General features: G+C 45.2%; 1 protein-coding gene across 6 annotated transcripts in view; it reads right to left on the minus strand.

The window, feature by feature from the left end:
• Nucleotides 1-26,859, minus strand: part of CRACR2A (calcium release activated channel regulator 2A) — a 93,110-nt gene extending 66,251 nt beyond the window's left edge. For 5 of the 6 annotated variants that reach the window (XR_013225094.1, XR_013225096.1, XR_013225095.1 and 2 more), the window contains exons 1-5: nucleotides 26,676-26,859; nucleotides 13,442-13,553; nucleotides 12,960-13,134; nucleotides 10,986-11,132; nucleotides 2,991-3,081 (exon numbers count right to left, since the gene is read on the minus strand). Coding sequence is in view for 3 of the 6 variants with exons in the window: in XM_077301798.1 (XP_077157913.1) it covers nucleotides 2,991-3,081; nucleotides 10,986-11,132; nucleotides 12,960-13,134; nucleotides 13,442-13,553; nucleotides 26,676-26,840 (690 nt within the window). In the remaining 3 variants the exon portion in view is untranslated. Of the gene's footprint in view, nucleotides 1-2,990; nucleotides 3,082-10,985; nucleotides 11,133-12,959; nucleotides 13,135-13,441; nucleotides 13,554-19,316; nucleotides 19,455-26,675 lie in introns of all 6 variants that reach the window. The other variant, XM_077301799.1, reaches the window with a different exon arrangement.
• Nucleotides 26,860-27,765: the final 906 nt, after the last annotated feature.

A 27,765-nucleotide genomic window follows, 5' to 3' on the forward strand; every position in this document is an offset into this window, starting at 1 on the left:
ACTGAGGACGCTTCGCAGAGTTTGTTTCCCTGCACACATCTGGGAAATTGAAATCACCCATGATGACAAGGTCCTGCCGCTTGGATATTTTCTCAAGCTGCTCACAAAGTGCAGCATCCACATCCTCTCGTTGGTCAGGCGGTCAGTAGCAGACACCAACCACCACACTGTTTGTTTTCCCCTCGCTTATTTTCACCCAGATGCTTTCCACTGTAGATATGCTCTCCTTCACTAGAATTTCCTGACAGGTAAGCCCTTTCCTCACATACAGTGCCACTCCTCCACCTCTTCGATCTATTCTGTTTTTCCTGAACAGTTCATATCCATCCACTATTACATTCCAGTCATGAGAATCATTCCACCAAGTTTCTGTGATGCCTACTAGATCATACCTTTCCATCAGCATGAGAAGTTCCAGCTCTTCCTTCTTATTGCCCATGCTTCAGGCGTTAGTATAAAGGCATTTGAATCCTTTTACTTTTGGTTCCCTATGAGCTGGCCTTGCCGATTGGGCTGCCCCCAATCAGTCTCCTTCCCCTTGTGGCTTCAGTTTAAAGCTCTCCTGATGAATCTCCCGAGGTTCCTGCCAAACACATTCTTCCCCAGTTTCGATAAGTGCAGTCCATCAGGTGCTAGTAGGCCTTCCTCAAGAAAGCCTATCCCATGGTCCCAGAAACCAAATCTCTCCTGCCGGCACCAACTACGCAGCCAGTGATTCACCTCCATTATCTTCCTCTCCCGACGCATTCCTCTTCCCTTGACAGGCAAGATTGAAGAGAATACCACTTGTGCCCCCATTTGCTTGAGCTTCCTCCCCAGATCTTGATAGTCTTTTTTAATAGGAGCCATGGTATTCAGGGACATGTCATTCGTTCCCACATGGACCATCACAAATGGGTAATGATCCGTAGATTTGAGGAGTTTGGGCAGCCGTTCTGAAACATCTTTAATTTTCGCCCCTGGCAAGCAACACACCTCTCGGGATAGGGGGTCGGGCCCAGCCACATGGCGATCCATTCCTCTTAGCAGGGAGTCTCCAATTACCAGTACTCTCCTTTTTTTTCCCTTCTCAACTCCATTTCCTTCTGTCCCCGTGGCTCTTAGACTTTGTTTTGGGACCTCTTCCCTTGTTGACCCTTGCACCTCCTCTGCAAGGGCCTGACATCTATTCTGGAGCTCCGAAGGCCCCGAGAACTGTCTCGCCCTTCGCTGTTCAGTCTTTTTCCGAACTGCCTGCAGAGGCTCCCTATTGTGGTCAATATCCTTGTCCTCTTCAGGACTAGTTGTATTGTCTTTATTCCGAGTTGCAGGGCTCTGGTCTATGAACTCCTCCCCTTTCTTACTTTGGGTCAGAGTAATAATTCTGTTTTCTAATCCCCTAATCTTTTCCTCCAAAAGTCTTACTAGTTTACACTTGGGGCAGCTGTAGTCCATCAAGAGCCCTTTGTCTCTCGCCCTTTGTCTCTCTGGCGAGGAGCAGCCCTTTTTAAGCTTCCCAACAATTACCCAGCAATCACCTCACCCAGGCAGCACAATAGCCTCACCTGGTCAGCAGCAACTCTCCCCAGTAGCTCTTTCCACGTGCTCTCAGTTTTCTAAGTGGGACCTGCAAGTGGGAGTTTTGTGCAGCCAGACAAGCACTGCCTCTTTTGCTCTTGTTGCCCCCTGTATTCCAGTCGGGTTGTACCTTGTTTCCCAATCCTGCCTGTTCCCTGGTGGGGTATTTCCTATAGCATTATGGCCTCAGAGCTCCCCGAATGGCCCCATGATTCCCCAGGGCCTCTGTGCAGGGTGTGGCCTGTCTGTGGGTGGGGGGCTCCTCCTCCTCCTCTGGGGATCTTTTCTGGTGCTGGGCTTGGGAAGTCCAAAGTGCTGAGTGGGGTAGAAATTATAAGAGGAAAACTCCTGCCATGTGACTCCTGTCTTAGGCAGCAAGCACACGTTGTCATCATGACCAGGCTTAGCATTACCAGGTTTAACATGTGCCTTAAATGTCTTAAAGCCTTGTATGAACGGGCCCAAGAGGTCACAGGGAGGGGAGGCCCATCAATTAAATGAGTAAACAAATAAACACACACGCAAACACTAGGAGCTGTTGCTGTAGTTAAGGATGGATGGTAGTGTGGGATTTGCCATGTTTAATGTGATCCTGTTTGATTCAATTCCTCGCCTCTATGATGGGTAAAAGGTCAAGGTAAAGGTATCCCCTGTGCAAGCACCGGGTCGTGTCTGACCCTTGGGGTGACGCCCTCCAGCGTTTTCATGGCAGACTCAATACGGGGTGGTTTGCCAGTGCCTTCCCCAGTCATTACCGTTTACCTCCCAGCAAGCTGGGTACTCGTTTTACCAACCTTGGAGGGATGGAAGGCTGAGTCAACCTTGAGCCGGCTGCTGGGATTGAACTCCCAGCCTCATGGCCAGACAGCTTCAGACTGCATTTCTGCTGCCTTACCACTCTGCGCCACAAGAGGCTCGGTACGATGGGTACCATGTTGCAATGTTTGTTGTATTGTTCCAACCCCTTTTGAGCTGATAGCTATTCAGTCCTGGGATACTCACGTGTAGCTCATGTCTCCTGGCCAGTTTCCTCGTCCCCTTGCCCAGCCCCTTGCTTTTCACACCTTGCTATCTTGGACAGCCTGGCATGTCGGCCACTCCTACTATCTTCTTTACGATCTGATAAGTGACCGCCCCCACCGCTCCCATGCTGACCATCTGCAACTCAAGGCGAAGCATTGTCTTGTGGGGAGAGTGGTGGTTGAGACTCCAAGAGCAATATAGGATCTGAACTGAGGACCCAGCCTCAGCTCAAGCAAAACGTGTCCTTTGCTGCTCTGATGCTACCTAATAAAGAAGTCTGGTTTTACCATCATGAATCTTGTTGGTGTCTATGGGGGGCAATCCTCACAGGCAGCCCTGAAGCAATCCACAAGAAATGTTGCAAGTGGTGTAGGATTGCATTCATAGCAACCATATTAATAAATATTTACTTTCAGGAGGAATTTCTCTTTCTCATTTTTGATCTGCTGCTCCATTTCTTCATACAGGTACTGAATTTCTTCATCATAGGCAGCAATTTTCCTAATCAGAAATAGAAAAGTGTATCAAATGGTGTTAAATTTGTGTCATGATACTACTTTATAAAAAAATTAGCCTAATATTTTTGTTTCCTCATACATGTGTAAGTGTCTTGGGGGTAGGCTGCAGGAGTTCTGGAAAAGAAGGTCACTAATTTCGACACTCAACCCAAATCAGTTGGGCTTCTGTCCTGGCCACGGGGGGGTGGAGACAGTGTTGGTCACCCGGACAGTTCAACTCTGGTGCCAGCTGGATCAGGGCATTTCAGCCATCCTCATGATGGTAATTCTGTCAGCCGCATTTAATGTGGTCGACCACGAGTTGTTGGCCCACCGCCTCACCAGGATGGGCATACAGGGGGGGGGGCAGCCCATCAATGGCTGCTCTCCTACCTGCAGCACGGGACACAGACTGTGACAGTCCCTTGGAGGGTCCCACAAGGGGCGGTGCTCTCCCCTATACTCTTTAACATCTTTATGTGCCCTATGGCTAAGCTGGTCCAGAGCTTTGAGCTGGGCTCTCATCAGTATGCAAATGACACCCAGATCTATCTCCGAATGTGGGGGTCATCAACCCCAGGTCTGCGGCCCAGTACCGGGCCACGAAGGCCGCGGTACCGGGTCACCGGTGGCCGCGCCTGCCTCTCCCCCCCACAGAGAGAAGCTTGCCAGGCCGCGAGTGAAACGGCCTCCAAAGCAGCCACTTCGTTCGCGGCCCGGCCAGCTTCTCGCTGCGAGGGGGGGAGAGGCAGGCACAGCCGCCGGCATGGCAGCGGACGCATGCGTGGAGCTGCCGCTGGCCACCAGGACTCCCCCCGCCCCCTCAGAACCATTTGCCTGAGGTTTGGAAGCTATAGCTGGGGGGTTTGAGCAGAGTCGCCTGAAACTCAATCCCTCCAAGATGGTCCTATGGCTAGGGAGGAAGAGGGCAGGTCAGGAAGTGCATCTACCCACCCTTAACATAGCACCCCTGGCCAGGATTCTGGGGGTGATCCTTGATGCCTCACTTTCTATGGAGACACAGGTCATGAGGGTAGCCTGCCAGCCATTCTTCCATCTATGCCAGGTGAAGCTACTAGTGCCCTATCTGTCCTCAGAACACCTGGTGATACATGTGATGGTCACCTCCAGAATAGACTTCTGTAACTCAGTCTATGCTGGCCTGCCCTTGTCTCTGACCCGGAAATTGCAGATGGTACAGAATGCAGCAGCTGGGGTCCTCACAGGAACATCTTGGAGGGCCCATATCCAGCCTGTGCTGAGGCAGCTGCATTGGCTGCCAGTTGAGGCCTGGATCAGGTTCAGGGTTTTGGTTTTGACCCTTAAGACCTTGGGCGGTCTGGGACCTACATATTTGAGGGACCACCTGTCACCTTATCCCCCCATAGGGCTTTACACTCTGTGGGTACTCACTAGTTGGTTATACTTGGCCCTCGGGAAGTTCACCTGGCCTCAACCGGTGAGACAAATTCCCAGAAGAGCTGGGGGCTCTGCAAAAACTCTGTATTTAGCAGGGACTGCAAGACAGATTTCTTCCACCAGATCTTTGGTTGAGGCCAGAACATGGGAGATCAAATGGGCCCCTCCAGGTCAGATAATCACCGGACCAGACCTTCGCCTGGAACTGGACTGCCGGCACCCATGGTTTCCCCCTGGACGCATAGAGAAGGGTTTAATTGATCTGAGGGTGGGAGGATAGGTTTTTTGCCACCAGGGTATTTTTTAATGGGGAGTTTATAATAATATTATGTATTGAAACTCAACATCAAGGAAACGAAGATCATGGCATCATGCCGTCTCAATTCCTGACAAATAGTTGGGGAAGAAATGGAGATAGTGACAGATTTTATTTTCCTGGGCTCCAAGATCACTGCAGATGGGGACTGCAGCAAAGAAATTAAAAGACGCTTGCTCCTGGGGAGGAAAGCTATGGACAGCATCCTAAAAAGCAGAGACATCACCCTGCCAACAAAAGTGCGTTTAGTCAAGGCTATGGTCTTCCCAGTTGCAATGTATGGCTGTGAAAGTTGGACCATAAGGAAGGCCGAGCGTCAAAGAATTGAGGCTTTTGAACTCTGGTGCTGGAGAAGACTCTTGCGAGTCCCTTGGACTGAAAGGCGAACAAACCAGTCAGTCCTAGAGGAGATCAGCCCTGCATGCTCTTTAGAAGGCCAGATCCTGAAGATGAAACTCAAACTTTGGCCACCTCATGAGAAGGAAGGACTCCCTGGAGAAGAGCCTAATGCTGGGAGCGATTGAGGGCAAAAGAAGAAGGGGACGACAGAGAATGAGGTGGCTGGATGGAGTCCCTGAAGAAGTCGGGGCAAACTTAAATGGACCCAGGGGAATGGTGGAGGACAGGAAGGCCTGGAGGATCATTGTGCATGGGGTCGCGATGGGTCGGACACGACTTCACACCTGACAACAACAACGTTTTACTAGTAGCTTAAGCCTGTTGAAGCAGGAATCAGAATCTTAGAATCATAGAGTTGGAAGGGGCCATACAGGCCATCTAGTCCAACCCCCTGCTCAACACAGGATCAGCCCTAAGCATCCTAAAGCATCCAAGAAAAGTGTGTTTCCAACCTTTGCTTGAAGACTGCCAGTGAGGGGGAGCTCACCACCTCCTTAGGCAGCCTATTCCACTGCTGAACTAATCTGACTGTGAAATTTTTTTCCCTCATATCTAGCCTATATCGTTGTACTTGTACTTTAAACCCATTACTGCGCGTCCTTTCCTCTGCAGCCAACAGAAACAGCATCCTGCCCTCCTCCAAATGACAACCTTTCAAATACTTAGAGGGCTATCATGTCCCCTCTCAACCTCCTTTTCTCCAGGCTGAACATTCCCAAGTCCCTCAACCTATCTTCATAGGGCTTGGTCCCTTGGCCCCAGATCGTCTTCGTCGCTCTCCTCTGTACCCTTTCAATTTTATCTATGTCCTTCTTGAAGTGAGGCCTCCAGAACTGCACACAGTACTCCAGGTGATTTTGATGTGATGCCCCTGTTGATACAGCCCAAAATGGCATTTGCCTTTTTTACCGCTGCATCACACTGCCTGCTCATGTTTAGTTTACAATCCACAAGTACCCCAAGGTCTCGTTCGCACACAGTGTTACCTAGAAGTGTATCCCCCATCCAGTAGGCATGTTTTCATTTTTCTGACCCAGATGCAGAACTTTACACTTATCTTTATTTATTATTATTATTATTAATTAGATTTATTTCCCGCCACTCCCCATAGGCTCGTGGCGGGTCACAATAGTCTTATTCCCATTAAAATATCCATTAAAAACTTTAAAAACAATCCCAACATGGCGGAACCTCTCCTTATTCCTACCCCCTGCTATAAGAGCGGCAGGGAGGGTGGGGAGGAGATCTAACTTACTAGGTCCGGAGAGGGGGAATGCTGGCACTCATTCGCTGACCCCAGCCTCAACCAAAAACCTGGCAGAAGAGCTCTGTCTTGCAGGCCCTGCGGAAAGCTGGTAAATCCTGCAGGGCCCGCAGCTCACCTGGGAGCTCATTCCACCAGGTAGGGGTTGAGGCCAGGCACGCTTCTCTAGGGCCAGGAACGATCAGGAGATTCTCCCCCGCCGAGCGTAATGCCCTGCGGGGGATATAGGGAGGTAGGCAGTCCCTCAGGTATGTGGGTCCCAACCCGCGTATAGCCTTAAAGGTCAAAACCAGAACCTTGAACCTGATCCGGGCAGCAATTGGCAACCAATGCATCTTCTTCTCATTTTCCCATTTTCCCATTGTGTTCAGATCTCGTTGAACTCTGTCTCTATCTTCCGGAGAATTTGCCAGTCCTCCCAATTTGGTGTCGTCTGCAAACTTGATGAGTAGTCCTTCCACTCCCTCATCAAGATCATTAATAAATATGTTAAAAGGTACCGGGCCAAGCCCCGAGCCATGACGTACCCCGCTACTCACCTCCCTCCAGTCTGATGAAACACCATTGACCACAACTCTTTGAGTGCGGTTCTCTAACCAATTCCCTATCCACCTAATTATCTGAAAATAGATAGAGAAGGAGCCTTTCGAGGTCTGGACAGAGCACAAAAACCTTGAGGGTCTGCACAAACCACGTCACCTGAATGCCAAGCAGATCTGCTGGGCGGAGTTTTTACCTTGCTTTAACTTTAGACATTTCCACATCCCCGGAAAGAAAAACTTTCTGGCTGACGTACTCTCACATATGCATGAAGTTGAGCACCCGACCCAGGGCCTCCAGGTTCAAACCTCCTGGCAAACGAAGTCTGGTGACCCCCCTGCTCCACCCCCTCTGTTGGGGGACTTGCCTGAACTCCTGGCTGCCCTACAAGGGGACCCGGAACTGCCATCTCTTGCCCCCAGCCTAAAGGAACTTCAGGGATTGTGGTAGCGGGGTGAACTTCTCTGTCCCAGTCCCGCTGAGGGGGAAAAGTGCTCGAAATCTGCCATGACAGCAAAAAAGCGGGACACTTTGTGTTCCTCAAGATCTGGGGGCTGCTCCACCGACAGTTTTTGTGGCCCAAGGCTAGGGGGGATGTTGAACAGTATGTCAAGGGCAGCCTGGGGTGCATCACTCATAAGAGAGAGGTGGGAAAGCCACGGGGTCATCTCAAACCGCTGGAGGTTCCCAGGGACCCCTGGGAGGTGGTTTCCATGGACTTCATCACGCACCTACCACCCAGTAGGGGAAAATGGTGATTTGGGTCGTAGTGCACCTGTTCTCCAAGCAAGCGCACTTTGTTCCCTGCTCCAGCCTGCCTTTGGCACCCAAACTAGCAGAGATGTTTATTGCTTACGCAGTACGTCTCCACGGGTTTCTGCGCAAGATAATTAGTGACCGTGGAAACTAGTTCGTTGCCAATTTTTGGTAAGTTTTGGTAAGCACTATCTGATGTGGCTGAGATCTCCCGGGGGCTCAGTACCACCCATCACCCTGCCACAAATGGTCAGACGGAACGGGTGAACCATGTTCTCGAACAGTACCTCCGGTGCTTCCTCAGTTATAACCAGGATGATTGGACCCAGTTACTTTCACTGGCAGAGTACGGATACAACAATGGGGAGTACAGGCAGGGCCCCTTTTGAGATTGTCCATGGGTCCGTGCCTCCCCCTTCCCCACGTTCTCAAAACCTCCCAGGGCTGAGGGGGCCCTCCCCCCAGGGATGGATGATTGGGCCGCAAGGGTACGTGAAACTTGGAAAGAGGTTTCCGGGGCACTGGATGAGGCAAAAGCTGATTTCAACAAATGAGCTGACTGGAAACGCCAAACAGTCCCCAAATATCAGGTGGGGGACATGGTGTTCATCTCAACCAAATACCTGAAAAACAGGCACCCCTGTAAAAAATTGAGCTATATATTTGTGGGCCCTTTCAAGGTGGTAGAGGTCATCAATGAGATGGCTGCGAAGGTCGATCTGCGTTCTGCCTACAAAAGGGTGCAGCCCATGTTTCATGTGAGTTGGCTAAAGCTGCCCTCCCTTCAGACAAGTGGCATCCCGCACAGCCCCCTTCTCCCCCGGTGATGATAGGAGATGAGACCCACTACGAGCTCTCAGACATTGCGGATTCTAGGCTGCTCCATAAGCGGCTGCAATATCTGGTGGCCTGGAAGGGGTTCCCTAATTCCGATAATAAATGGGTAGACGCTGAGGATGTGGCGGCCCCCGTCCTGGTTCGAAAATTTCATGAGCACTTTCCCGATAAGCCAAGCCCTTCATCCTTGACCTCCAGGGGTTGAGGGGAGGGACTTGGGAAGGGCAAAGTATCATGAATCCCAATTCATGCCTCCTTTTCCTCCTACATTTCTCCCGGGCTGCAGGCCGGGGTCGTAAATCCTTGAATTGTTCCTGTCCTCCTTTGCATACCAAAGCTGCCCTCAGCGGGGTGTTGTTATCTTTTCTGCCTAGAATGACCTTGCTTGTCTCGCCCGGCCCGGGACCACTTGGATTTTGGGGGATGGGAGCCCTACGGGGGCAATGGCCATGGGGATGGCCCGCCGCCATTTGCAGTGGGTGGACAGACTTTTTACCTGAACTTTGGCACAGATGCGGGCCTGCTTCTGCCGCAAGGTCCACCTGCCCTCCTGGCTCCACAAGTCCCTGTCAGCTGCACTCTGCATCCACAGACTGCTGCAGTTTTTTAAGGTTTGCAAATTTCTATTTCAAATTTATTGCCAGTTTCATCAAATGTATTGCCAGTTTCATCCATATAGCTTGTTGAAATCGAAAGGGAAGGGGGAAAGTGGCAAAAAAGCTGGGGTGTAAGTTGCACTGGGATGTAGAATGTCAGAAGGCTTTTAAGGAACTAAAGTAACAATTTCCTACTGAACCCGTTTTGAGACATGTGGGCCATGCCGAACAATTCATGGTTGCGGTACATGTGAGTAATGTGGCATGGGCAGAGTTTTACTTCAAAACTGGGAGGGGGACAAGTTATACACTGCACTGGTTACCAGTCTGCTTCTGGGTCAAGTTCGTTATTGGTTTTAACCTTTAAGGCTCTACACGCCCTGGGCCCTGCTGATCTGCGGGACCGCTTATCTGTCTATGCTCCCCGCAGGGCTCTTCGCTCTGCAGATGAATCTACTGGTTTTCCCGAGCCCCCGGGACATCCACCTGGCCTTGGCCAGGCCCCAGTTTTTTCGGTCCTGGCCCCAACCTGGTGGAATGAGCTCCCAGAAGAAGAAGCAGGAATGAAGCTGGCCATCTTGACCTGGTGCCAGTGGCTAGAAGGGTCCTTGTGAAGTCTGGAGAAATCACTAAAACCTAGAAGCCCTTAAAGTGCTCAGGAAGCTTAATGTAAAGTAAGTTTGGTGGGCTGAGTCCCCCCCCCCCCCTCTATTTCCCCTTTGTTACCCCATCTTCAAAACCAGGTGGTGGAGATGAATCTCTCTGAGGGCTGCAGGATGCTCTTGAAAGTGACACTGAGTTTAACATTTTGAAGGGGGAGCTGCAGGAAGTCAATGGATTGTTTTATAAAGGGAAATGTTTGTACATCCCTGCTGGTTCTCAACATCAGGTACTGTGGCTGGGCCATGAGACGGCAAAGCAGCTGTGCATTTCAGTTATGTGAAGATTTGGCCCCTGGCCTACCCAAAGAAAAGTCACTGAGGTTGTGCTATTCATGACATAGCAAAATGAAGCAGGGGAAAGCCATTGGATGGTTGCCGCCCCTGGAGACGCCTGCCTCACTCTTGACAGTCATTTCCTCGGACCAGCCTCCTGGCCATGCCAGAAGGGTAATTTGGGTGTTCAGTTCAAACTTTATTACAGTCGCTCAGACCAAGTTATAATTTGGGTGGTTTGTTTTTGAAACAAGCACATTTTGTGCACTGAAGTTGGCACCCCTGTTTGTATTATTATTATCACTACAATAATTAAATCTTTATTCTTATTTCCCACACTTCCTGGTAGCTGAGGATACAATATATTAAAATAATCCATTCTAAAAACCGTATAAATATTATTATTCAAACATCCTATATAGTATACAGCAGTCGCCCCCAACCTTTTCATCACTGGGGACCGGTCAACGCTTGACAATTTTACTGAGGCCCGGGGGGGGGGTAGTCTTTTGCCAAGGGACGTCACCACTGCTGTCTGAGCCCCTGCTCCGCTTACTTTCCTACCAGCGCCCCTGATTTCCCGCCACCCACTGGGGGGCACTGCTAGCAGCAGCTGCACAGTGCCAGGCTGAGGGGGAGTCCCGGCCATGGCAGCCGCTGGAGAGGACCAAAGGTGAGCCGGCTGCAGAGTGGCAGGGCAGCCCCCGAGGCAGCAGCCGGGGAGGAGGATGAGGAGGAGCTGTGGCTCAGTACCGACTGATCCACGGACCGGTCCCGGTCCCCGGACCGGGGGTTGGGGACCACTGGTGTAGAGCCCATCTGAGGAGCTGCCGCATGGACACTCACTTTCTCAGGGCAGACTCCAATTCATTTCTCTCATGGCTGGCTTCTTGAAGCTGAAGGAAAACTCTTGCTAGGAATTCTTCAAAACTGGAAAGTAAATGAGGCTCCTCTTTCCTCAGCTTTGACCAGAGCTTCTTCATGTCATTCTCACTTGCAACAGGAAAGAAAGCAACAGTTAGGTGCTCCCTTCCCCGGCTGCATGATCAGCAATGTAATCTCCACCTCCCTGCTGCAGACAGGATGGCTCTCGGTTGGGTTGGACTAGATTCTGAGAAACGCAGGTTCAAATTCCTACTCTGACATGGAAGTTTACTTTCTCTCAATCCCCCTATTATTTCTGCGCGGAAAAAGCAGTGTGGGGGGGGGGGAATTGTTTTCCCTTTTTGCTGCTCCATGTGGAGCATTCTGTGCAAACATGAGGAAATACCCCCCCCCCCCAAGCCCTGCTTCGGTACAGAAAATGGCTGTGGGGAAAACTCTGCTTTGTTTTTTAAACAGCAATTCCCTGCAGCTGTGTGTGGCTGGGGGGACCCACACTTAAAAACAGTACAATAAAATCAGAGTCGAGGAGCACCTTTAAGACCAACAAAAATTTATTCAAGGCGTGAGCTTTTGAGTGCAAGCACTCTTGGTCAGACTAAGAACTGACCATCATAACAGTAGGAATATACTCCTACTGTATATATTCTATATAGTCCTACTGTTATGATGGTCAGTTCTTAGTCTGACGAAGAGTGCTTGCACTCGAAAGCTTTGAATAAATCTTTGTTGGGGCCATTCCGCACATCGGGCAATGTTGCTAAATCTGAGCGCTATTGAAAAGCGTTGCAATCAAAATCGGCAGGTCTCGGTAACACACACAGCCGTTTCTATCGGAAAAAAGGCTTTCCCACTAGCGCTGTTCTCGTAATGCACAAGTTTCCGGTCTCACCAAAATGGCAACAAAGGAGGCAATATTTTTCCATGCTTCCTCCCACCCCTGGACATCAGTCAAACAGAACAGCCAATTAACTATTGTGTTCGTGCTTCCCTTTAAAAACTGTTTTTTAAAAAACTGTAAACATCAGTAGCAACACATATTTGTTCATTTGATGTATCAGAAAGACATTTTTTGCTGGCGTAGGATCTGGTGTTTAATCGTTTATACACTCTTAAAGTTACCCCCCCCCCTGAAATTTCTGGCCAAAATTACGGGCAGTGTCAAACAGGGGGCCATATTGTGCTTGGAAACTTTACAGACAATTGCTTGTGGAGGGATTTCTGCCAAAAAAGCATTGTTTATTCGTTGCTTTTGTCGGTTTAAGGGGAAAAAATGGCAATAGCGACACCGGAAACTCGGGTGTGAGAACTTAGGGAGGGACATGCTTGCTACCGCTACACTGAGAACGCACATGTTGTTCTCAAGAGACTAGGGGTCTAAAAGCGCTATAACGAAGTAATTTTTGCGGGAGTGTTGCAGATTGTGTATGACGTTGTGAATAGCGTTACACAATGGTAACACTTCAGCAACATTAACGCTGTGCAGAATGGCCCCTGGTCTTAAGGGGGCCACTGGACTCTCTCTCTCTCTCTCTCTCTCAGTTTATTTTTGTTCCACAGGGAGTTGTTCTGTCTTTCATCCTGCAGAGCCTGTTTCCTGCTGAAAACTGGAACTAAGGGGGGGGGGTGGATGTTTTCACAGGATCATAGAATCATAGAGGTGGAAGGGACCTCCAGGGTCATCTAGTCCAACTCCCTGCACTATGCAGGACACTCCCAGCTACCTGCCCACCCCCAGGGACCCCAGCTTCATGCCCAAGTGATCCCCCCACCAGAAATCTCAGAATCTAGCCTGGAGAAATTCATCTACCATCCCACAGTGGTGATTAGCAATTCCACAGTGTTTATATGGGAGAGCATTATTACCAATTTAAATTATTAACTTAATAGTACAGCCTAGTAAAACTGTCACATGATTTTCTTTGTAGCAGCACTTACTCTTCTAGGACCTTATTAGCACCAAGCTTCTCCATAAGATTTGAAAACTGATGATCTTCATCTTCCTCCTCCTCACTGTCTCTACAGTCTCTTGTCCATTTCGACCCATACGTAGTTTTGGCTCCACAGCCTTGCATGTCAGGAACCGATCCCTTTTGTCCAAACAAAAACTGGCCTGCAAGTAAGAACTAGTTAAGAGAACAACCTAAGCCATGTCACCTTGGAATCTTTACTAAAATATTTATCACCTAAAGCCATTGCAAAAAATCTGAATATAACTCAAGGGAGAAAAGGGAACAATGAAACTATGAACAAACAAACTTCCAAAAATGTTGCTACCAGAAAGAGGAGCAGAACTTAGTTACACATTATTGTGTTGTTCATTTCAAGTAATTCCAGAAGGAATCAACTGGCCAATGGAAACGAAGACAAGAATTAACAAATAGGTTTCAGGGGTATTAATTAGTCATTTCAGAACTCACTGAATCCTGAGATGAATTCCTCTGGAGTAAGTGAACCATTGCCATCTGCATCCAGAGAGTCAAATACCTTCTCCAGCTCTTCTGAACTAAGGGGCAATTCTCCATGGAGTCTCTGAAAAGGCAAATCATTATTTGGTTATACAAATCTGTTCTACATATTTCTGGTAAGGCCTTGGAGGAGGAGCTGGTCTCATAGCTTACATGCCACTCAGCGCTTAACACCCATTCAGGGCAGCTGTCCCTGAGTGCCTCCTCACCAGGCCACTGGGACATCCCCTGATCTTATAAATAAATGTCCCTATATCTTCAAGTGTTAGGTGACTATTCCCTTATAAGGGCCTTTCTCCTTGCGCGCCTAAATATCTTCCCTTCAAATCTAGAAAGATGCCGCTTCCTTCAAATCCCTTGAAATGAGAGAAGCTGCCTGCACAGGTGCAATGTACCAGATTCCCTTAGCCACCTATCATTCAACTGCCCCAAATTTCAGATGATCCATCATTATCTGGGGGTTTTTATGGGAAAACTGAAGTATCTGTGCATCGATGAGAAACATCTAGTGAAGATGTTGCTGAGTGTAAAGGGGCCCTCTCAGACAGTGGGCCTTGCAAAAATCCTGTCAATCATCTCGACAACCAGTCTATCTCTGCTGCAGATCGGCTGTACGACATAAGGCTTTATTACTGTTGTCTATGCCCAGAATTTGTTTCTCGTTTAAACTTTGTTTTATGTATATCAAATCTTATGCCAGTAAAGGGATCTGAATCTGAGTGCCTCCTCCTCCTCCAACCGGCTTGCCTGTCTGTCCAGCAGCCAGCCAATCACTTTCTGTCCCCCACCCCTGACCAGCCCCTCCTCCTTCCCTCTGAGTCTGCAGATCCCTGCTGCGTGAGAGCTGCCCCTGCTGGTGAGTTCCCTTCCCGGGGGCCGCCAGCCTTCCCAGGTCCTGTGGGGGAAACAGTCCAGCACCTGTTGCATTCCTGAATGCTTGGCCATAAGTTTTCTATATAATTTCAAACTCAAAATGTAGAAACAGAGATTGAATATTGAAAGTAGTATCCATTTGATGAAATATTACTGTTTTTCTCTGCTCTGGTAACAGAGTACTGTATTCAGTTTTGGGCCCCACAACTGAAGAAAGATGTAGAGAAACTGGAGCGTGTCCAGAGGAAGGTTATGAAGATCGTCAGGGGTTTTGAGACTAAGTCATATGAGGAAAGATTGAGGGAGCTTGGTCTTTGTAGCCTGGAGAGAAGATGACAAGGAGGTCATAGATTCAAATAGTTGGAGGACCGTCTTCAAATACTTGAAGAAGAGCAGAGTTGTTTTCTGTTGCCCCAGAGGGTCAGACCAGAACAAATTGGTTGAAATTAATTCAAAATAATTTTCAGCTAAACATCAGGAAGTTGTTTCTGACAGTAAGAGCAGTTTCTCGGTGGATCTGGCTTCCTCAGGAGGTGGTGGTCTCTCCTTCTTTGGAAGTTTTTAAGCAGCTGCTAGGTAGACATCTGACAGAAATGCTGATTTATTAACTTAAGCAGATTGTGAATGGGAGGCAGGAAGGCATGTATCAGAATTTGTTTTTTGTGGCCCTTCCTTGCATTCCCACGGAATTGCTGATCGTCACTGGGGCATGGTATGTGAATTTCCTCCAGGCCAGGCTGGATTTTGGAGATTTTTGGTTGGGATATCATTTGGGCATTGTGTGTGGAAAGGTTGGTTCCTGCATTTTGTAGGTTGTTGGACTAGATTACTCTGGAGGTCCCTTTCAACTCCATGAGTCTATGACCTCTTATTCACTGCTGTGTTTTACAGAGGCTAGATTCAGACTCAGATTCAGAAAACCTTTATTGGCATAAAATTCAATGTGCATAGTCAACAAAAGTTAGAATTTCCAATCAGAGGAATATGAAAAACAATGGAAGTGACTTATAACACAACCAGTCTACATTAGAGAGATGTTTGTCCTTAAAATAATCAGCAAAATATTTGCAGTGTCCACAATCATTGAAGCCTCCTTCATGCTCAGCATCTTCTTCACCAGATGTTTCTCGTCAACTGATTATGCACGGGGCAGTAAAGCTGGGATGACGGCAGCAAGGCAGCCCCGATTGTGCATGACGCTGTTGCCATCCCAGCCCTGGTCCAGCACAGAGCCCAGTAAGACCCGCAGCAAAGGAAGACGGAATTTCCCATGTTCCCGGGGATGTTGCGGGCGCCAGTGGCGGCTGGGTCAGGCCAGTGCCATGCATAATCAGTAGAGCTGGGCCTTTCAGCCCAGCCCTTCCCCCCTTCCCCAAACCTATGGTGTCCCTGCAAGGACACCGCACTCCCCTGTCAGCTATGCGGAGCCGCAGACTGGGCTAGGGAGTTCCCCTCGCCCCCACACTGGTGGGAGAGCAGCATGCCACTCTCCACCATTTTATGGTGGGGGCCCCATTCCCCTCGCTCCCCCCCCCCATGCTGCCACCTCCAGGCAGCATGCCGGGCTTTCCAGCCCTGGCATTTTGTATGCGTTCATGCACTATGCCAGAGCAGCCCACAATGCCCGGCAGCAGCCCGGTGTGATTGCTGACGTGCATAATGGGTCTACAGCACACAAATATTTCAATTTTTCCATAGATTCTCCTAGATAATAATGGTACATCAAAAAATTCGTGCAACCGAATAATAGATGTGGAATTTTTATCTGGGGAATTGCATCCACACAGACACATTTTCTCATTGCACTGAATATGTAGGAAACCACTTCTTGATGAGTAGAAAAAATATTTAATCGAGCAAAGAAGAAATCTTTTTTAAGGGGATAGTTATTGAGTACTTGTAAGCATAATGGCACTGACTTATATGATCAGGATATATCCCTTTGGCTGGATGAACAATAAATTGATGAGCCCATTGCTTGAATATTGTGATATTCTAATCTTTGTTTTATCAACTTTAAGACTGTACACTCATCATAATTAAGAGTTGATATGTCTAATCCTACACGATGCAGTTTATGAGAAATTGTTTCATTAAAGCCCTTAATAAAGTAAGGGTCTTATAACAGATTAGAAAGCAAAACTTGAGGCGGAAGATAAAAAAGAATATTTAAATCCAAGCTCTAGTTTCTAGTATCTATTGACCAAGTTCAGGAGGATCTGGGTAACTATTAACCCATCAGCTCAACAACTATAGCTGGCAAAATTTTGAAACAAATAATCAAACACTCGGTCCTTGAGCAGCTAGAAAAGAGAGCTATGATTTCTAAGACTCAGCATGAGTTTCGCAACAAGTCAAGTCAGACTAACCTTATCTCTTTTCTCGAGAAAGTGACTACCTTGCTGGATCAAGGTGAATGCCGTGGACATAGTTTATCAGGATTTTTGATAAGGTTCTACATGATATTCTTGTTGACAAGTTGGTAAAATGTGGTATGGATCCTAATTCTGCCAGGTGGATCAATAACTGGTTGATGGCTCATACCCAGAGGGTACTTGTTAATGGTTCGGCATCCTCTTAGAAAAGAGTGACAAGTGGAGTACCCCAGGGATCTCTTCTGGGGCCTGTGTTGTTCATAATATTTATAAATGATTTGGATGAGGGATTAGAGGGGATACTTAGTAAATTTGCAGATGATACTAAACTGGGAGGGGTAGCAAACACAACAGAAGACAGAATCAGAATACAGGATGATAGGCTCGAGAAGTGGGCTAAACTGAATAAAATGAATTTCAATAGGGACAAATATAAAGTTCTGCATTTAGGTAGGAAAAACCAAATATATCACTATAGGATGGGGGGAGACTTGTCTTGACAGTAGCATGTATGAAAAATATCCAGGAGTCTTAGTAGACCATACATTGAACATGAGTCAACAATGTGACTTGCTGCCTAAAAAGGCAAATGGGATTTTGGGCTGTATCAAATGGAGTATCATGGCCAGATCACAGGAGGTGATGGTACCACTTTATTCTGCTCTGGTTTGGCCTCACATGGAGTACTGTGTTCAGTTTTGGGCAGCTCAATTGAAGAGGAGGGCAACAAAGATGCTGAGGGGTTTGGAGACCAAGACATATGAAGAAAGGTTGGGTGAGCTTGTTCTGTTTAGCCTAGAGAGGAGATAACTGAGAGGGCATCTGATAACCATCTTCAAGTATTTAAAAGGGTGCCATATAGAGGATGGAGCAGAATTGTTCTCTCTTAATTCAAAAGAAATTCCATCTAAACATCCGGAAGAAGTTCCTGACAGTTAGAGCGGTTTCTCAGTGGAACAGGCTTCCTCAGGAGGTGATGGGTTCTCCATCTTTGGAAATTTTTAAACAGAGGCTAGATAGCCATCCCACAGAGAGACTGATCCTGTGAAGGCTCAAGGGGATGGCAGGTTACAGTGGATGAGCGATAGGGTTGTGAGTGTCCTGCATAGTGCATGGGATTGGACTAGATGACCCATGAGGTCCCTTCCAACTCTATGACTCTATGACTCTATGATTCTATTATTCTAATGTATAGTTTGTAACACAGTTTGGGACATCCAACAGTTGCCTTTAAAAGGCAAATTAGGATTTCAAATCAGCAGATGAATTCCTATTTCCCTTCTGGTGGAAAATCTTTGCTAGTAGAGACAAGTGCTCCCTTAGAGTTTTTACACTCCTCTCCCTATGGTATACCCACTTGTTATTATATCTAATAATAAGACTAAACTCTTAGTTTTCTCATAATTTATGATAAGATGGTTTTCAGCACTGTAGTTTATAAAGGCTCCAAGGTAACCAATTGGACCAATTTGTGTTCTTGATAGAACGACAGTGTCATCTGCATACAATAAAAGCTGTATAGGTCTATTACCTACCAATGGGTATCACCATCAGTTTTCCTAATATATGAAGGGAGATCACTGAGAAAAAGGTTAAATAAATGGGGAGCATGAATGCATCCCTGCTGCACTGCAATAGTAATAGGGATTTGACCTGTTAGTTTCCCCTCTTTTGTGTATTTTGCTTGACAGGAATTATTTGTTGTTGTTAGGTGCGAAGTCATGTCTGACTGATCACGACCCCATGGACAATGATACTCCAGGCCTTCCTGTCCTCTACCATTCCCCAGAGTCCATTTAATTTCACACCGACTACTTCAGTTACTCCATCCAGCCACGTCATTCTCTGTCGTCCCCTTCTTCTTTTGCCCTCAATTGCTCCCACCACTAGGCTCTTCTCCAGGGAGTCCTTCCTTCCCATGAGGTGGCCAAAGTATTTAAGTTTCATCTTCAGGATCTGGCCTTCTAAGGAGCAGTCAGTGCTTATCTCCTCTAGGGCTGACTGGTTTGTTCACCTTGCAATCCAAGAGACTTGCAAGAGTCTTCTCCAACACCAGAGTTCAAAAGCCTCAATTTTTTTGAAGCTCAGCCTTCCTTATAGTCCAACTTTCACAGCCATACATTGCAACTGGGAATTATTACTATGCAGTTTTTAAAATAGGTACAATAAGCGTTCATTGATATTTACATCTGCAAGTTTAAATCACAGATTTTTCTCTTGGGATCATATCAAAGGCTGTCTTAAGATCAATAAATGCTACAAATAGTTTCTCTTTGGGTTTGAACATTTGTAAATTAGAGTGGATAAAACAACACAACGATCAAGTGTAGGGCAGCCTTTCCTAAATCCTAATTGTTCCAGCCCTAATATATTGTTATCATGAATTCAGTTAGAAAATTTAATAGCTAAATATTTTGCATAAAGTTTGCCCATTATTAATAGTAAACTAATGGAACAATATTTCCCTGGAAGATTGATATTAACTTTTTTATATATAGGCAAAATAATAGAGTCTAGGAGGCTTCTAAAATTTGACCTGATGCATTAATTGAAATAAATTTATCAATAATTGTGCTCACCAATCAGCAAAGTGAATATTTCTGGTGGGATTCCGTCTGGACCAGGTGATTTGCAAGATGACAAGGTCTTGATCAATTTGCTGATCTCAGCAGGTTGTACCTTTAGCCAAGGGGGAAGGGTGGGCTGCTGAGGAGGTTCTAGAGAGGACAGAGATGATTTTTTTACCCAAAGAGGCAGTCTCCTAATTAGTTGGGAGAAATTAGCTTACAGGAGACATTGGGAGATGGGCTAACTGGGATTTCTAGAGATGTTTGACATGATTGTTCTGCTTGAAATAAACTAGTTGGATGTTTGGCTTTTATTAAGGAGAACCAAGGAGCTACAACACACAACACACTGAAAACACACACAAGGCTAGTTAAGAAGAATTCAGGGAGGAGAATAAAAACAATATTTTTGAAAAAGTTATATTGCCAGTCTTGATGAGAAGAGATCCAAGAAAGCAATAAAATGATTTATTTATTTATTATATTTATATACCACCCTCCCCGGAAGCTCAGGGCGGTTTAAATAAACCCCTTAAATAATACATGAAACAATCCATAACATATAAATAACTGTAACAATTATACTAATAACTGATAGTTGTAACAATGCAAACAGTACAAACAATGCAAACAGTGCAACTGTGCAAACAGGTCAGGAGCGCACTGATGGAGTTCTGGGAAGGAGGGAGAAAGGGCCCTTCAAGATGCTTTGGCCCTGGTTGAGGCCAGGTGGGAATCTTTAGGGCCTGGGACCATTAGCTGGTTGGTGGTGGCAGAGTGCCCTCTTTGAGGGGCATAGGCAGTGAGGTGGTCCCTCAGGTACACTGGGCCCTGACCGCATATGGCCTTGAAGGTAATTACCAGAACTTTTAGTCTGATCCAAAATTTAACTGGCAACCACTGCAGTTGGTGGAGAATGGGCCGGATCAGTGTTTCATGGAAGGGGAAGTGACATGGGTTTGATCAGAAAGAGCACTGTTTGCAGTGCAATGGCCGGTGAATATTCTGAAGGATGACTGAACTTCCTGTTACTCTGCATGTGCAAGGGAAGGGGTTGTGCTGGCATGCTACTGTGCTGTACCTGTACTGGTGATATTAAAGGTAAAGGTAAGGTATCCCCTGTGCAAGCACTGGGTCATGTCTGACCCTTGGGGTGACGCCCTCTAGCGTTTTCATGACAGACTCAATATGGGGTGGTTTGCCAGTGCCTTCCCTAGTCATTACCGTTTACTCCCCAGCAAGCTGGGTACTCATTTTACCGACCTTGGAAGGATGGAAGGCTGAGTCAACCTTGAGCCGGCTGCTGGGATCGAACTCCCAACCTCATGGGCAGACAGTTTCTGATAGCATGTCGCTGCCTTACCACTCTGCGCCACAAGAGGCTCTTCTACTGGTGATATTATATGTTATATTAAGATTATAATTGCAACCAATGAAGAAGCACTAGAAAGCGGGATTGAATACCTGGGACCCCGTTCTGGTTGCAAAATTATTCAGGATTGCATTTAATAAATTTCAAGAAGACACAACTTTTTGCCTTTTGGTTTTGTTTGGGTGTACTCCTCCACATGCAGACAGCTGGGTGACCTTGGGCTAGTCACAGCACTAATAAAACTGTTCTGACCGAGCAGTGATATCTGGGCTCTCTAAGCCTCACCCACCTCACAGGGTGTCTGTTGTTGGGAGAGGAAAGGGAAGGCGACTGTAAGCCACTTTTGAGCCTCCTAGAGAAAAGCGGCATATAAGAACCAACTCTTCTTCTTCAACAAGACAGTTAAAGGACAATGTTAGAACAGATCTTGATATTGTGGAATACTTGGAAAAACATAATGAAAAACAAGCAGAAATGATCTTTTCAGATGCAGACAAAGCACTTGATGATATTAATTGATCATTTTTATTTAAGTCATTGGAAAGTATGAATTTAGGAGAAATGTTTTTTAAATGGGTGAAAAGGTTATGCACTATCACCTTTTCCGACTCTGGAAATTTTAAGGAATATAAAACAAGATGAGAGGATTAAAGGAGTAAAAATAAGAAAAGAAATGTACAAAATGAAAGTTTTCACAGAAGACCTAGTTTTGATTTTAGAAGAATCTCTCAAAGGCATAGAGGTTTTAATGACAAAATTTGGTGCACTGGCAGGATTTAGAATAAACAAAGAAAAAAACCTAAGATGTTAATTAAAATATTAATTGTTGTTGTTATGTGCGAAGTCGTGTCCGACCCATCGCGACCCCATGGACAATGATCCTCCAGGCCTTCCTGTCCTCTACCATTCCCCGGAGTCCATTTAAGTTTGCACCTACTGCTTCAGTGACTCCATCCAGCCACCTCATTCTCTGTCGTCCCCTTCTTCTTTTGCCCTCGATCGCTCCCAGCATTAGGCTCTTCTCCAGGGAGTCCTTCCTTCTCATGAGGTGGCCAAAGTATTTGAGTTTCATCTTCAGGATCTGGCCTTCTAAAGAGCAGTCAGGGCTGATCTCCTCTAGGACTGACCGGTTTGTTCGCCTTGCAGTCCAAGGGACTCGCAAGAGTCTTCTCCAGCACCAAAGTTCAAAAGCCTCAATTCTTTGACGCTCGGCCTTCCTTATGGTCCAACTTTCGCAGCCATACATTGCAACTGGGAAGACCATAGCCTTGACTAAACGCACTTTTGTTGGCAGGGTGATGTCTCTGCTTTTTAGGATGCTGTCTAGATTTGCCATAGCTTTCCTCCCCAGGAGCAAGCGTCTTTTAATTTCTTTGCTGCAGTCCCCATCTGCAGTGATCTTGGAGCCCAGGAAAATAAAATCTGTCACTATCTCCATTTCTTCCCCTTCTATTTGCCATGAATTGAGAGGGCCGGATGCCATGATCTTTGTTTTCTTGATGTTGAGTTTCAAGCCAACTTTTGCACTCTTCTCCTTCACCCGCATCAACAGGCTCTTTAGTTCCTCTTCACTTTCTGCCATTAGAGTGGTATCATCTGCATATCTGAGGTTGTTGATATTTCTCCCTGCAATCTTGATCCCAATTTGTGACTCCTCTAATCCCGCATTTCTCATGATGTGCTCTGCATACAAGTTAAATAGGCAAGGCGACAGTATACAGCCTTGCCGAACTCCTTTCTGAATTTTGAACCAGTCAGTGATTCCATGTTCAGTTCTCACTGTTGCTTCTTGACCTGCATATAAATTTCTCAAGAGACAAATAAGATGCTCTGGTATTCCCATCTCTTTAAGAACTTGCCACAATTTGTTGTGCTCCACACAATCAAAGGCTTTAGCATAGTCGATGAAGCAGAAGTAGACGTTCTTCTGGTACTCCCTAGCTTTCTCCATGATCCAGCGTATGTTGGCAATTTGATCTCTAGTTCCTCTGCCTCTTCGAAATCCTGCCTGTACTTCTGGAAGTTCTCGGTCCCCATATTGCTGGAGCCTAGCTTGTAGGATTTTGAGCATAACTTTGCTAGCATGAGAAATGAGTGCAATGGTGCGGTAGTTTGAACATTCTTTGGCATTGCCCTTCTTTGGGATTGGAATGTAAACTGACCTTTTCCAATCCTGTGGCCATTGTTGAGTTTTCCAAATTTGCTGGCATATTGAGTGTAGCACTTTTACTGCATCGTCCTTTAAGATTTTGAATAGTTCAACTGGAATGCTGTCACTACCACTAGCTTTATTGTTGCTCAGACTTCCTAGGGCCCATTTGACTTCACATTCCAGGATGTCTGGCTCCAGGTCAGTAACTACCCCACTGTGGTCATCAGGGATGTTAAGCTCGCTCTTGTATAGTTCTTCTGTATAATTTTGCCACCTTTGTTTAATCTCTTCTGCTTCTGTGAGGTCCCTACCATTTTGGTCCCTTATCATACACATCTTTGCATGAAACGTTCTCTTCATATCTCCAATTTTCTTGAAAAGATCTCTGGTCCTCCCGATTCTATTGTTTTCTTCTATTTGTTTGCACTGTTCATTTAAGAAGGCATTCTTATCTATTCTAGCTTTCCTCTGGAATTCTGCATTCATTTGGGTGTATCTTTCTCTTTCTCCCTTGCCTTTCACTTCCCTTCTCTCCTTAGCTATTTGTAAAGCTTCCTCAGACAGCCATTTTGATTTCTTGCATTTCTTTTTCTTTGGGATGGCTTTAGTTGCTACCTCTTGTACAATGTTGCGAACCTCCGTCCATAGTTCTTCAGGCACTCTGTCTATCAGATCTAATTCCTTAAATCTATTTGTCACCTCCACTGTGTATTCGTCGGGGATATGATTTAGTTCATACCTGAGTGGCCTAGTGCTTTTCCCTACTTTCTTCAATTTAAGCCTAAATTTTGCAACAAGAAGCTCATGATCTGAACCACAATCAGCTCCTGGTCTTGTTTTTATTGACTGGATAGAACTTTTCCATCTTTGGCTGCAGAGCACATAGTCAATCTGATTTCTGTGTTGACCGTCTGGTGATGTCCATGTGTAGAGTCGTCTCTTGGGTTGCTGGAAAAGAGTGTTTGCTATGACCATTGTATTCTCTTGACAAAATTCTACCAGCCTGTGCCCTGCTTCATTTCGTACTCCAAGGCCAAACTTGCCTGTTATCCCGGTTATCTTTTGGCTTCCTACTTTAGCATTCCAATCCCCCATGATGATAAGCACATCATTTTTGGGTGTTGCTTCTAGAAGGTGTTGTAGGGCTTCATAGAACTGATCAACTTCATCCTCTTCAGCAGCAGTGGTTGGGGCATAGACCTGGATCACTGTGATGTTGAATGGTTTGCCTTGGATTCGAACTGAGATCATTCTGTCATTTTGGGGATTGTATCCCAAGACTGCTTTTCCTACTCTCTTATTGATTATGAAGGCTACTCCATTTCTTCTGTGAGATTCTTGTCCACAGTAGTATACCTGATGGTCATCTGAATTAAATTCACCCATTCCTGTCCATTTTAGTTCACTGATTCCTAAAATGTCGATGTTCAGTCTTCTCATTTCTTGTTTAACCACGTCCAGCTTGCCTTGATTCATGGATCTGACGTTCCAGGTTCCTATGGAATAAAAATCTTTACAGCATCGGACTGTCTTTTCGCCACCAGTTACTTCCACAACTGAGCGTCCTTTCGGCTTTGGCCCAGCCGCTTCATTCATTCTGGCGCTACTCGTACTAGCCGTCTGCTCATCCCCAGTAGCATATTGGACACCTTCCGACCTGAGGGGCTCATCTTCCGGCGTCATATCGTTATGCCTATTGGAACTGTCCATAGAGTTTTCATGGCAAAGATACTGGAGTGGTTTGCCATTTCCTTCTCCAGTGGATCCCCTTTTGTCAGAGCTCTCAGCTATGACCTGTCCGTCTTGGGTGGCCCTGCACGGTATAGCTCATAGCTTCACTGAACTACGCAAGCCCCCTTGCCACAACAAGGCAGCGATCCTTGAAGGGGGAAAATATTAATATGTAGGCTCAAATAAAATTGATGCATAAAACAGGTTTTAAGATTGAAAATGAAACAAAATACCAGAGTATTTCATTGACAAATAAGAATTTTATTTCAGAATATAAATTATGTTCAAATGGAATGAGATTAAACAAGATTTGTTAAAATGGGATAAACTGAAATTATTTTTGTGGGGAAGAATAGTAGTGATTAAAATGAATATCTTTATTTAAAATATGATTTCTGCTTCAGAAAATTCTTGTAATGATTTCCAATGTTCCATTTACACAATGGCAGAGATTTATCAAAATTTATCTGGCAGGAAAAATGTATGTTAAACTTAAAATCTTCCAAGATGTTAAAAAAAGATGAGGATTGGCATTGCCTAATTTGAATTTATATTTTAAATTTATATTTTTGGTTTGGTTAAAAAAGTGGATAGCATTGATTTGGTTGCCATGGGTATATGATAAAGCCAAAGTTAATGTTGGATTTGGAACAAGCATAAGAACAGGTTTTATGTAAAAACATCAATGTGGATTTCTCTTTTATAGAAGAGAAATATTAATGAAAGTGGTTAACCTATTGTGATATTCTAGAATTTTCTCAAGAAGAATGTAAAATGAAATCTAGAGTTTAAAAGACAAAGGTTACAACTGTCATTTTTTCTGTGCAATTTTTGAAAGATTTTAAATGTATGGAAGATTCTAAATCTGTGTTGGAGACAGAGTTATGGACAACTGACAAACATCTCATAGCAAAAATGTATAAACTGTTGCTGAAATGTGATACAGAGGAGGAACAGGCAAAGGAAAAGGTAAACTGTTGCTGAAATGTGATCTAGAGGAGGAACAGGTAAAGTCAGAGTAATTTTGGATATAATATACAGTTTGAACAATGGGAAAGAGTATGTTTGAAGTGGATTACATTTACACTATGTTCCAATCTTAAAGAGAAGTTTGATAAGATGATGTATAGGTGGTATATGATGCCGAATAGATTAGGTTAAATTTATTAAAATGTTCCAAATAAATATTGGAAATGTGAACAATTACCAGGTACATTTTATCATACATAGTGGACTTGGTATAAACCAAAGAAATTTTGGATACAAATATATGCATGTTCTTAAAGATTAAATTTCAAATGAAACCAGTCGTTTCGCTAAGTTTGATTGACAAAAATTTAGAAAAGAACTATGTTCTTTTATATGATAACAGCTGTGCAAATATTAAATGCTCAGAACTGGAAAACTGAAAAGATTCCTAATTTCACTGGTTGATTAAACTGAGAGAACTTGCAGAAATGGCTAAACACATCATTGATCAGAGAGAAATCAACAACTTCCTTTGGAAGCCTCTTATGGACTTCCTGCAACACAGAGATCAAAAAAGATTTGATGACTTGTGGTTTTACTTAATAAGAATGATAATTACCACAAGAATTGCAAAGTTACCCAGATATAAAAGATAAATCTGAATTAACAAGTGATGTTTTATGATATGGAAGACTAGAATAAAAGCTAATTGTAATGAGTTTGATATGTCTGTATTTTATACTTTTAGTATTTTCTTTTCCCTTTATTATATTTCTATTTTTATTTTTCTTTCTTTCTTTTATTTGTATTGCAATTATTAATAAAAATAACGGGGGAAAGCGGGTGGTGAGCTTCCCCTCACTGGCGGTCTTTAAGCAGTGGCTGGATGCTTTAGACTGATCCTGCATTTAGCAGAGGTTGGACTAGATGGCCTGTATGGCCTTTCCAGTTCTAGGATTCTATGATTCTATATATCAAGCTACGCCATAGCTATCATCCTATATCTCTCAGACAGGGCTCTGTTTAGAGATTGTGTACAATACATTCTTCCTGCACGGAGAAAATTGAACAGAATTTTGGACCAAAGTTGACATCAAAGTTAATTAGAATTAAAATTTCAAGATAAATTAAGATTGTGTTGTTTTACCTGCATGTTGTGGCGAGTTATAAACCCTTTGCCTTCCACATCACAAATCTGAAAGAATTCCTGTGCTTTTGTGTAAATGTTCAGTTGAGCTCCTGACTCTTCATTCTCTACTTTGCTCTTTCCTTGATCTTCTTGTGGGCCAGGGGAAGTAGAGTGTCGATTCATCTTTACCGTTGTAATCACAGAAGCATTGGAGAAAGATGACATTTAGTTGATAATTCTGGAACAAAATCTGAGTATGAAAGGAAGAGCATGTAAGAACCCCTCTAAACAACTAATCTCTTAGCCACCTCCTCTTAATTAATTTAATTACAACTCTATAAAGGTAAAGGTATCCCCTGAGCAAGCACCGGGTCATGTCTGACCCTTGGGGTGACGCCCTCTAGCGTTTTCATGGCAGAATCAATACAGGTGGTTTGCCAGTGCCTTCCCCAGTTATTACCGTTTACCCCCCAGCAATCTGGGTACTCATTTTACCAACCTCGGAAGGATGGAAGGCTGGGTCAACCTTGAGCCGGCTGCTGGGATTGAACTCCCAGCCTCATGGGCAAAGCTTTCAGACGACTGCCTTACCACTCTGCGCCACAAGAGGCTCTACAACTCTTTAATTAAGTCAGTCAGTCAGTAACCTTTTATTGGCATAAAATATGTATAAGACATATAAAAATAGGGTTTAAAATTTCAACAAAATAATAAAATAGGCTTACATAACCAAACAGATCTTAAAATGATTAAATAAACTATAAAAGATAAAATACAAGGTAAGCAGCATATTATAAAAACATCTTAGTTAAAACTCTGGCAACTAAAATGGTTACCTCTGGGTCTTTGTCAGAGAGCAGAAATTGCAAGGTCATAGATTTACTTACAGAAGGCTTGTTTCCCAGCAAGGCAACAAAGCTGTCATCCCGACACTGCTCATATAAGGGGCAGTCTAACAAAATGTGTGAGACAGAGTCAGGGCAGCCAGAACCACACGGACAGAGTCTTGCATGGTATAGGGTATGGTGGAATCTTCCCTCTAAGACCTTTGAGGGGAAAGCATTCATTCGTGCCAGGAGAAAAGCTCTTCTCAGGGGTGGGACATCAA

Source organism: Paroedura picta, chromosome 10 (genome assembly GCF_049243985.1).
Source record: "Paroedura picta isolate Pp20150507F chromosome 10, Ppicta_v3.0, whole genome shotgun sequence".
Lineage (NCBI taxonomy): Eukaryota > Metazoa > Chordata > Lepidosauria > Squamata > Gekkonidae > Paroedura > Paroedura picta.